General features: G+C 39.1%; 1 protein-coding gene across 1 annotated transcript; it reads right to left on the reverse strand.

Moving 5' to 3' along the window:
• Positions 1 to 2,095: 2,095 nt before the first annotated feature.
• Positions 2,096 to 9,770, reverse strand: tagln2 (transgelin 2). Its single transcript, XM_066659155.1, has 5 exons — positions 9,639 to 9,770; positions 4,827 to 5,011; positions 4,404 to 4,575; positions 4,026 to 4,128; positions 2,096 to 2,975 (listed from the first exon to the last, which is right to left on the reverse strand). Exons 2-5 carry the CDS (start codon positions 5,004 to 5,006, stop codon positions 2,831 to 2,833), a joined length of 600 nt encoding a protein of 199 aa, XP_066515252.1. The 5' UTR covers positions 5,007 to 5,011; positions 9,639 to 9,770; the 3' UTR covers positions 2,096 to 2,830.
• Positions 9,771 to 12,370: the final 2,600 nt, after the last annotated feature.

Genomic DNA, 12,370 nt, shown 5'->3' on the forward strand with positions numbered 1-12,370 from the left:
GTGGATTGGTGACTCAAAAGTGTGTGTGTGTGTGTTGCCCTGTGAAGGACTGGCGCCCCCTCCAGGGTGTATTGCCGCCTTGCGCCCAATGATTCCAGGTAGGCTCTGGACCCACCGCGACCCTGAACTGGATAAGGGTTACAGATAATGAATGAGAAAATGTGGGTCCTGGGCTGAGACCAATTGATAATACCTGATATAACTGAATCATTTAGAATAGAACTCTAATGTTCTAAGTATATACTCTCTTGGGTCTGTTATAACATCGGTTTTAAACAGTACCATACAAAAAAAATGTTCATTGGTTTGATTTATTAAACCACAGAATAACACATGGTGCAGTGAATTGGAGGAAGCAGATCAGCATGAACAGCAGGAAGGAAATCCTCTCAGCTCTGAAGAGTCCCCCAGGCTCCTGCTGAGCTCAGACAAAGAGAGGAGACATCCGGGAGCAAGGGAAAAAGTGATGAAAAAGAGGGAGATGGGATTGCATTGAGAGTTTATGAAAATGGCTTCATATTCATTCATTCATTCATTCATTTTCTGTAACCAAAATTCATTCATTTTCCAGAGCCTGCCCAGATTCCCAAGGCAGAACACACCCTGGAAAGAGCACCAGTCCATCACAGGGCACCACACACTCACCCAGTCACTCAGAGTTGTGGACATTTTCACACAATTCACTCAGTCACCTTTGGACAGTTTTGAATAACCAGTCCACTTACTGGCATGTGTTTTGGATTGTGTGTCCACCTGGAGGAAACCCATTTATACACAGGAAACACCACATCCCTCATAGAAAGTGACCTTAGATGAGACCCATATTGTAGAATGTTGTTTATTTATTTATATCTCATTTAATTTTAATCTAATGGTAGTTTGTAAACATTATTCCAGTTCCTCTTCAGTTAATTCACAGTGTTTGTAACACCACAGTTTACATTTGCATTTATGCTGCTTGTCCGATGCTCTACTCCAAGGCAACCAACTTCTAAGACAAAACTTAGAAGTTGTGGAAGGTGTGGAAATTAAAATTGCCTTGGAGATTTATTTTTTTGGGGAACTCAAAAATTATGAAAGCCGTACTTAAGGCAAAGGGTGGACACAGTGCAGATTTTTTTGTGTTATTTTTTTCTGTTACTTTCAGACATTGTGTCCAGGAACCACTTAATCAATTCTGTATTTGCTGTTTGTATTTACACCTTTGTGGTTGCACTGTCGTGAGGGTGTGGGTGAATACGTGTGTGTGGTGTGACATTCTGTTGTGCAAACACACATGCTGTTGCTATGAAACACTGCAGTGTGAGATAAGAGTGCAATGAGAAAAGGCCTCATTTTTACATGTTCTAAACATCCTGAAACATTTTATTTATAGCAGCTTTCAGTTCTTATTTTTAAGTCACCATGTGTAATCTCTCTCTCTCTCTCTCTCTCTCTCTCTCTCTCTCTCTCTCTCTCTCTATCTATCTATCTCTATCTCTCTGGTAAAAGTTAAAGCCAATGGTAAAACCCAGATTAAATGTTTCTAGTTTATTCAGAAGGAAAATGGCTGGAGTTTGACCTTTCTGTGTTTTTTTATCAGATTATATACATTTTTTGTAAAGTCCTGTGATTTTATGAAATGATGAGCTCTAGTGTTTACACCTAATCACTGCAGGCCTGGCTTTATCCTGTCACAGAATTTTACAGGAGAACCCCTATTAATACGATCAATGTGTGGAGTAAGCCTAGAACAGGCTTACGAAAAAAAAAAAAAAACAGATCTAAATTTACACTATGACACATGGTTAATATAATAGCACAGCCATGTTGAAATCTTTTTAAAGATTGCTGTCATTTTTTCATAGCTCTTATAGTTTTAGCTATATATCTTTGTGGAGGTGAAATATGTCATATAGTAGCAGATGCCACAAAATCGAGCTAAGTTGAATCTAAGTTACTGAAGACTTCCATTTGATTTAAATGATTATCCCATATTGCTGAACACTAATATTAGCTTCTATTTTTCATTTACAAATATTAGCCTCATAGCAGGAATCCCATGTTGTAGCACAAACAATATCACAGAGGTTTGTTCAGTTGAGCTGAGTTTTATTTTTTAAAATAATCTGATAACAATCAATATGCAATATAAATTGCTGAGATTAAAATATTAGCAAAAGGCTAATATGAGATGAAATTTCTGTTGATAAACAAAACAGTGTTTTGATCAAATAATTGTGAAATGCAGAACGAGTGGATGCAATTTAATAATTTTAATTATTTTTATCTGTCTGTGTGTGTGTGTGTGTGTGTGTGTGTGTGTGTGTGTGTGTTTGTTAGTTTGGATTACGGAAATAGAAGATGTATACTGATATGGTCAGAACTAAATCTTAGCGTTGACTTACCAGATTAAAAAGGCTATTTTTATTCAAGAAATAAAAAAAGATTAAAAAAATGTTATAATATAATTCTTATACTCTTGAGGACAATTGTATATGAAAATGTTTTGCTCTGTTGATCCAATAATATGAAAACACAAAGCTAAGACAAAAAAATCAACCCAACCATTAGCTAATACGCTAGCTGCACACGTTCTTCAACATTCTTCGACCTTACACATCTTAATTGTTTAATCAATGCAATGACAGAAACATTTTCACTGGAATATTTATATATTTTCCTTAAAAAATGCATCTTCCAAAGCCCTGCTTGGTGCTTTTGTGGTATTATAATGTTGGTTTAAATGTTTTTGTAAATGTTTTTGGTCCCGGTGATTTGTCCAGTTCAGTTCCATGGAGGGAGCAAGCCTTGGTTTGGTCCAGAGGTTAAAAGTTAGAGGTCAGGGTGATTACTTGAGGATCTGTCTGGGTTGTCCATAGCCAGTCATCCCAGCCTGTGATGCTCCTTTGTTGCTGCCCATCTGCAAACCAATAACACACTGACCCTCCTTCAGCTGCTCCTCGGAAAAATCCCGCCTGTTCTCCTGAGCTTTCCTAATAAACAAAAACACTACATTCAGAACACTGAACACTTTCCCAATATTATATTTAATCCATCATATAAACAAGGATACATCTTTCATAGGGTGTCAGTTGATTAGAAACATTTATTTCATACATATTTTAATCGAAATGTATTACTACTTATTACAACTAATCACAAACATTTTAAGGGCCACACAGTGTTGCAGCAGGTAGTGTCGCAGTCACACAGCTACAGGGACCTGGAGGTGGGTTCAAGTCCCCCTCCTATTTGTGAGGAGTTTGGTGTGTTTTCCCCATGTCCACATGGGTTTCCTCCGGATGTTCCGGTTTCCTCCCACAATCCAAAAAACACACGTTGGCAGGTGGATTGGTGACTCAAAGTTTCCATAGGTGTGAGTGAATGTATTTCACCTTGAGAAGGACTGGCGCCCCCTCCAGGGTGTGTTCCCTGAAACCCTAGAATTAAATCAGTAGATGTGAGTGTGTGAGTGAATGTGTGTATGTATTTGTGTTGCCCTGTGAAGGACTGGCACCCCCTCCAGGGTGTATTCCTGCCTTGCGCCCAATAATTCTGGGTAGGCTCCGGACCCACCATGGCCCTGAACTGGTTAAGTGGTTACAGATATTGAATGAATGAATGAATGAATGTTTTAATTGCTTACAATTATCCCAAAAATATAGGTATTCTAGTTTAAGTGTATTTACTTATAGACATAAGAGCAGACGTAACGAGATTCATCAGAACCAATTTATAACTGTCAGACATTCAGGTGTGCCACACAGAGATGTTAGCTTTGGCAGATTACACAGTGTTTTTTGGTTTGTTTGTTTTTTCCTAAAGGATTAATTCATTTCTGTCATTACAGTGTACAGCAATACTCATGGAGAGTGCTTGGGTCATTTACTCCTACATACTGTTAAAGCACACTAAAATACCAATACATGTTTTGTGGTTGCTATGACAACTAAACCTCAATATTGTCATTTTGCAAGTGTGCTGCTGTTGTTGTGTTGCCATGACCACCAGCCACAGTGTCAAAGAAAGAACAGGATGCTCACCTGTGGAACCAGCTGGGGTCACCACGGTAACAGCCATCTGTCCTAGTAACGGCCAGACTTCCCAACGCCATCAGAGTCATCTGTACAGCAGCCAGGTCTTTACCTGTACACACACACACACACCCACACAGAGAGAGATACACACACAATCTAAGTAAATGTAATAAAGCAAGATTTGTGATCCCTTTGTGAATGTTTTCAGGAGCTGAACAGAAGACCATACATGTCCAGTTAAACCTATTTTTTATTACAAGATGACAATGCAATCAACCAATCACTTTTTCTTTACATTAGTGCTGAGGAATTCTTGTGTACTGTAGATTTTTATTCCAAACCTTTTCTTTAAATGTATGTGAAAGAATATAGAAGGGGACTGACCCTCCCAGAGGTCGATGGTCTGGAACATGTCAGATTTCAGGACCCCGTATTTCTCTGCAGCACCAAGGAACTGAGAAATCTGCTCCATCTGTTTGAAGGCCATGCTGGAGGTCTGGATCTTCTTCACAGGCTTTGCGTCTTTATACAGACTGTTAATGAGCTCACACAGAATCTACAAAAGCACAGCAGACATTATTTCACTACAAATCACACAGAAATTCTGCCACTGAATATAAAAAGAATTTTAGTCATTCTATTTCACATTTCACTAGTCATGGAAAACTGCACTAATAGATTCCTGCTCCTACAAGGTTCAAACTCAGAAGTTGGTCACATTTTCAATTAACATTTCAAAAAATACCACACACAAACACACACACACACACACACACACACACACACAAACATACTGCGTTGTCTTACACATCCGTCCTTGAGCCATGTCTGAAAACCTTGTTTCCCAGGCTGGGGTCTCCCCACAGAAGGTCCACACTGAGCCACAATCCACTCCACCAGCCTTTCCTCCAGTTCAGGGTCATACTTCTTCTCGATTTTACTCTGAACCTCACGGCTCAAACCATATGACGGGCCTTTGTTTGCCATTTTGTCTATAACACACACACACACATACATAATAAAATAAACAAATACACATATTTAGCATTGCCATTTTATATTATCGTACATTTTATCATCCCAAAACTGTGTTAAACAAATCTGCCTCCATGTGGAGGACCCACTCTATGAAGCATAACCTTGTTCTTTTAGGGACTTTTGAGCAATTAGACTGTTCATCTGATGTGAGCTACCCATCATGAAAATGTTGTACAAATAATAAATAATCATGTTCACAAATACTGAAGGCTGCTTTTTGGAGGTGATACTGCTCCTTTGAGATGTTTTCGAGCTGCTACTATATTATTCATGATCAGAAACGTTAAATTTTACTTTGACCATTTTTTTTACTCAAGGATAAACACAACACAAAGTGCTGTTTACTGAAGTATAATGTTTATCAGAATAAGATCACAGCTGTAACTGAATCTGTTTGTTCAAGCTTTTACTGTATAAACTTACTGTTTGGTTTGAGCTTGAGTTTTGACCCTTTACTTCACACTGGTTCATGAGAAAAAGTCAGACTGAATAAGTGATCCGTGTGTGTGTGTGTGTTTGTGTGTGTGTGTGTCTGTGTTTTTCTCTTGAGATGCTGGTTGACTGAGCATGCAGTACACACCCTGTAATCACTATCTGCTGATCTGCTCTGCATGTGTGTATGTGTGTGTTTTCAGTGTTAAACACGGGATTTGGTTAATTAAATTACCCATTCTGATCAAATAGGATCAAATTGTTGAATATCAGTAAAACTTAAAAATGGGCGAGGCTTTCCATCAAACCAGAGAGAGAGAGAGAGCGACTGAGAGAGATACTGAGAGAGAAACTGAGAGAGAGAGAAAGACTGAGAGAGACAAAGAGGGGGATAGAGAGGCTGAATTGCTTCATCACATGGATAGTGTCTTGTTATGTAATTTCTAAGCCATTTTAAGGTAATTACCTTATGTAGGTAATACATAGTTATGTAATGGACATTTTTGTGCTTTTATACTGAAATTACAACATTGTATCTGTTTGTTTTGTTGTGAAATGGTGTTAGAACAGTGTAAATGTAAGGACAAATGGTCAAATGTTCTAAAAATTCTGAATATATGAATATATTGTGACGTGCCTTTGTTATTGCCTGCTTAAACTGTAAAGTATAACACATACATTTCCTCTAAAAATATCTTTAAAATATTGAGATGAGCTGTGAATGCTCAGAACATAACTTGCCCTAAGACAGACCCCTGAATACACCACACTCACTCTTACCATTGTTTCCTTCCCAAAACTACAGGAAAACTGACAAGAGCAACAATATGGAAATACCCCACTCTTGGGTGTGGTGAGTTTGAGTGTTTACCCCCAAGGGAAAGGAAAGAAAAATTAGTGAACAAGCACTGTTTGGTTTCAGATTTGCTTTGTTCATAACTTCTGTTACAGCTGTAAAAACATCTGGATCTGATGCAAACTGATTGTGGAATCAAATGAAGTGTGGGACAAACTTAAGAGATGAAGCTTGGCCTCAACAGTCCCTGCACTCTGAGTCTTGCAGACAGAAGGGTTCTTCAGGCTGAGACCCATTACGAGCAGATAACGGGCTCCCACTTGTAATCCAAGAGTCAACATAAACACCCCAGGGATATTTCTCTAACGTTAAACATTTAACCTTTTATTTACTTTCATTCATTTAAATTGTTATGAAGTTTGATACAGATTTTACACCAAATTTCTTCCCAATTTTTATTTTTTATTTTCATCCATTAGTTCTCTGTCCCCTAATCACACAGTGACTCTAAGTTGCTAAGGAGAGGGAAGAGTAATGCACGTGTCCTTTCTGACACCAGACACTGTTTCTGTCTGAATGGCTGTAAACCCAAAATCACTGAAGCTCAGCACACCTGGAGGAGAACATTAATAACTATGAAGGTTCAGTCATTAATACTCATACATATCATTTCCAATGTTGTTTATTCATTATATATTTAGAACTTACAAGCATAGAAAATATAACTTAACATCCAAATTAAAATGTTCTTTGACTCTCTCTCTTTGTCTCTCTCTCTCTCCCCCCTTGTTCCTCTTTAGTCCTCTAAAAAACATGTCATCATGACTCTGATCATCACTCTGTCATCACTCTGATCTGGAATGAACTTCTAGAGACATCACGGTTCCTCTTAATGTGATGTAGTAAAATTATGTGTTCCTACTGATGCTCTGTGTCTGAGAAAAAATTAGCTACGCCTCTTAGTGTGTGTGTGTGAGAGTGCTTGTGTCCTGTGTGTATGTGTGAACATCACACTGGCTTTGTTTGCTTTCTGAAGAATGTTAGTATTTTCTATCAAAATCACACAGATATTCATACACTGTGAGATGCAAATGTTTCCATTGTGAATCTTCAATATTTACAGTGAATAAAGTGCTTACACTGTGTGTGTGTGTGTGTGTGTGTGTGTGTGTGTGTGTGTGAGAGAGAGAGAGAGAGAGACAGAGAGAGTGGGAAAGAGAAAGAAAGAGAGCTGTGATGCAACATCCCCTTTCTAGGTCTTTCCTGTATTAACTGAGAAACTATTTAGTAATATGCTAGTAATATAGACTATAAATGTTATAATTTCTCAGTACAAATTATGAACATCCTGTAAGTACAACAAATTATTAATTTATAATCTATTGAGCATATGTGATTCACTATGAATTATACAGCAAGCACAATAATAAGAGAGAGAGAGAGAGAGAGAGAGAGAGAGAGAGAGAGAGGGAAGATATGTTGCAACTTAGGCCTGTCCCATCCTGCAAGCTGTCCAGTGTGTGATTTTACGTATTTTTCTAATTCTCGCTGGGTGTTTATATGTGCTTGCTGTCTGGAGTGTTTCTCAAGTATGTCTCACACACACATGCTGAAGCTCAGCCAGAATTTGAGAAAGTCTATAAAAATACATCATGGGTTAATGATGTACTAACCTTGCTGTTGCACAAGCTCAGATAGGCCTCAGCTGGAGGAGGCGCACAATAAAACCCACTCTGCATCTCTACTGCTTCACCCAGTTCCATAACTGTTCATATATGTATACCTACATCTGTCTAATCCCAATGTTCTCCCCAGTAATCAGTCATCATCCGCTCTCCTGTTATTCAGGGCTCCTCCAGCCACTAGCATAGAAGAACGAGGGCAAGCACATGCTTCAGCCGAGACTTCTGAAGCTCCCCTTTTCAAACTCAACTTTCAATGCCACTGGAGCTCAGCAGGCTTGGAGGAGAGCACTAACTGTCCAGATGTGCTAAGTGGTCAAATAGAGCTGCCAGTGCTTGTGTGGTGGAATAAAATGTGTCAAACTTAACATCCATTCCCAGTGAATGAGAAAATAAAACAGTGAAGAACCCTCGGTTAAACAACTGGCCGTTTGTCGTCACTGCTTTATGGAACGTTGTACCGGTCATTTACTTGCACTTAAGAAGATTTAAACCTGTTTTCCCTGATGGTCTTAAACCATTAGTTTAGCCACATTAACTCAAACCAAGTCGATCGGTTGAGACATGTTCTGTTTTCTTTGGTTTTGTCCCAGAGCTGAGAGGCTAATGTCGCTAACAACACAGAAGCTCAGGGCGCACACTTTATCAGAAAAACATCCAATCTTTATACATCACTGAACAATTGTAGATAAGAGAGAGAGAGAGAGAGAGAGAGAGAGAGAGAGAGAGAGAGAGCGAGAGAGAGAGAAGGGGCCTGTCCTTAAGGGGGAAGTATCTGACTCATTGAATTTACTTGAGTGAATTAATCCAGAACACTGTGTGCCACTGAACTGCTGAAGAATTCAGAAGGTTACAAAGAGAGAGAGAGAGAGAGAGAGAGAGAGAGAGAGAGAGAGAGAGAAATAGAGGAATTCTTCTTGTAACCTATCAGCTGCCAGTGAAAACTCACCATGAAACCTCACACAAGCTCTCTCTCACACACACACTCTTACACACACACATTCACTCAGTCATGTCGGCGAGGCCTTGTAACGTGTACTAACAAGCAGAGGAATGCGACGATTTGTATGAAAGATGAGTGCAGTTCATACTCAATCTGACAGTGTGATCTTTGTGCACAGGCTTTCAAAGTCTTAAATTTAGGCTTAGTCTGTAAAACTGAACTTAAAGTTCATCCAAATCTTCATATTTCTGTCATTCTGTGAAACAGGCGTGTACTTCATGCTCAGTCTAACAGTGTGATGACCAGGTTACTTTAGAGATTAAATTCTTAACTAAATTCTTGCTTTCCCAGACAGGGATTAAGTTTAGTACTGGACTATATCCTTCTTTAAATTGAAAATCACAATTAAAAAATGTTGTGTAGTCCAGGACTAGGCCTAATCCCTCTCTGGGAAAACATCCCTGCAATTTAGGCTTAAACAGGAATCCATAATTTAAACTTAATCTCAGTCTTAATCCACAAGGCTGGTTTTAATTCTGTCATGCTGCAGTGACTTCCTCATTACCTGCGACCAGAGACATGCTGCAGAGAACAGAAACCTGTCCCTTACTCTACACTACACTGAATACCACACTTAACAACAGTATAATACACAATATACTACAAGGTATTCTGTGCTATACTGCAGTGTGTATCCTACAGATGGAGTGTAGTGTGGGTAAACTCACAGTTCAGAGAGTTCAGAAAAATCACCGCTGGCTTCTTCCTGCTTCTCAGGCGTGTACTCCTCTACACCCAGTGCGTGTGTGTGTGGTTATGTATTTAAGTGTGTGTGTGTGTGCAATCCACTTCCTCTTTATGCACAGTCCAGCAGAAGGCGTGTCCACTTCAGGGAGAAATGATTTCACCCAACAGTACAAAAGGAGGACACACAAAAAAAAAAGTACATGACCTTTTATGGTCGTGCTTACTTCTCTCTCTCTGTCTCTCTCCCCCTTTTCCTCTTGTCATTTTTATGGACGCCTCCTCCTTTTTTGGGGGTGGGTAGGAAAAAGAAAGGAATTCTCCAAATACCTCTCCACCAGAGAGAGTTGGAAGTGGGGGGAGGGGTGGGGGGGGGCAGAGAGTGAGGAGTTGAGGGAGGGAGTGATGGCTAGATGGCTAGAGGATGAATGAGAGAGATGGTTGGTATTTGGGATGGGGTGGGTGGGCTGAGTGCTGGAATTACAGGGTTTAGAAAATATTAACCCTTTAAAGCCTTGGTTTAAAACAGTGTATTGTCTTGTAACCAGTGTGAATGAATCCACCCAGTCTCCACTGTTAATTATTTTATATCTATGATAAACTGTCTAACTCCAGTCCAACCTCTCAACACCCACAACATCTGTCCTATGACATCCTCAGGTCTCGTTTGAACATGTGTGATGACATCATGAGGGCAAAGACTGACATTAAGACAAACTCATGACATTATGGTCTGACCTCACTAGATGAAAAGGAAACAGAGCAGTGACGTAATCACCACATTTTCATCACCATTACTCACAGTTCTTCCTGTGTACTTAACGTATTTATGGTTTTAAACATCTCTTTACAATAGATGATAACGTACAGGAAAGCAGAGAACAATAATAGCTCCACCATACACAAAGAACACATAGATAAAATAAATACACTAATAATTAAATAATGGTAGCAGACAAACCAGTTAATCAATTTTCTGTTATTTTATTGTTGTGATTCAGGAAATTGTAAAACACATTCCAACAGTTCCAGAATATTTTGAGTTTGTTTTGTGTGAAATAGCTTAATTCTTCCAGTGAAAAAAAAGCCACTGGGATATTCCTAAAATTTCAATTCTTGAAATGGCAAAGTGTTCTAAATAAATATTCTCAGTACATGAGTGTACATATCTTTAACCTGATCCAGCACTTTTATTTATTTATTTATTTTATTTTTTAAAGAACCCTCTATTGCCTGGGGGAGCAGTTGGGGGTTTGGTGCCTTAAGGGAAGAGACAGCATTGTTCCTTCACCTCCCCTTGCCCCAATTTTCCTGACGGTGCTGAACTGCCTGCACACATCTCTAACCTTCAGGCCATGGCCACCACCCAGGTCAGGGCTATCAGAAATAAGATAATGTATTGTACCTGGACTGAGGCATGTAAGAGGTTTTCTGATCATTCTTTGAGTTTATTTACAAAAAAAGTATAGCAAATGTACAAGCTCCTTGTCTTTTAAATCATTTAGAGCAATGCATTCTAATGAAATGTTAGAACTGAAGTATTTGAAAAATTGCTTTTCTCTCTCTCTCTCTCTCTCTCTCTCTCTCTCTTATCTACAATTGTTCAGTGATGTATAAAGATTGGATGTTTTTCAATGTTTATTAACAAAAGATTACAATTCTATAACCCACCCCCTCCTCTCTCTCTCTCTCTCTCTCTCTCTCTCTCTCTCTCTCTCTCTATCTATCTATCTATCTATCTATCTATCTATCTATCTATCTCTATCTCTCTGAGCCCTAGCTTCCATTGCTTGTTATCAATATTAGTCTCTTCAATCTTGGGCCAAAATAAAGAAACAAACTTCAGACACTGAACACCTGTGTAAGAGACAGTAATCATGGGCTTGGCCCCAACACGTCCATCCATCATTCACAGTAACAGTGAGCAATGTTTGACTTAGAACTGTTTGCTAATTCTCCATTAATAAATAACTTTGGCATGAACTGCACTTATGGGTGGAGTAAAGGGTCCCACCTCCAACACACACACTGAGAGAGAGAGAGAGAGAGAGAGAGAGAGAGAGAGAGAGAGAGAGAGAGAGAGAGAGAGAGAGAGAGAGAGAGAGACTTAACTTTTTCTTTTGTGTCTTTTTCCTTTTTCAGTTATGGCTTCTCTCCACATCCTTTCAGGATTGAGCTGTTTTTTTTTTTCAGAGTGGAAAGAGTGTGCTTGTTTCTGTAGAGTTGGCCAAATTTGTGGGCTGTGAGTTTTTTCACAATCTATTTAAGCGTGATTTTTCTCTGCCCTCTGCTGGTCAGACTCCAGGTTACAGTTGGTTAGTCCAAGAGGTATAAAGTGCAGACAAGGGACTTGTGTGTGCACACGCACACACACACATACACACACACACAAGTTTACCATACTTGAACTGTGTGTATGCAGTAACTCTGTGAATGCAGTAAAGTGAATTTCATTAAGACTGAGGCCTAGTTCCACTGCAGCTTTGTGAGTTAAATGACTTGTATTAAATCATATAAACAGCAGCTGAAGGGCTAACCCCAAACTAAGTTTGAATAACAGCAACCACGAGAAATCAGCTGTATGTGAAATTGAAGAAACCATAAAGATCTAGGGGTTGTGAAACACTAAAAGACTCCAATGATAATCAATGTAGTTCAGCGCATAAAAGCCTCCAGACACTGAGCAAACAATCAAATATTGAGCAGCCTGAATTTT

The sequence above is a fragment of the Hoplias malabaricus genome, chromosome 2, assembly GCF_029633855.1.
Source record: "Hoplias malabaricus isolate fHopMal1 chromosome 2, fHopMal1.hap1, whole genome shotgun sequence".
Taxonomy (NCBI): Eukaryota; Metazoa; Chordata; class Actinopteri; order Characiformes; family Erythrinidae; genus Hoplias; species Hoplias malabaricus.

Bases quoted from the DNA above. Each gene is read 5' to 3' on its own strand.
- tagln2 (XM_066659155.1), bottom strand. From the start codon at position 5,006: ATGGCAAACAAAGGCCCGTCATATGGTTTGAGCCGTGAGGTTCAGAGT. The intron at 4,576-4,826 runs GTAAGACAACGC...GTGCTTTTGTAG, and splicing joins CATGGCTCAAGGACGGATGT to ATTCTGTGTGAGCTCATTAA. The intron at 2,976-4,025 runs GTGAGCATCCTG...TTTGTTTATTAG, and splicing joins GACCCCAGCTGGTTCCACAG to GAAAGCTCAGGAGAACAGGC.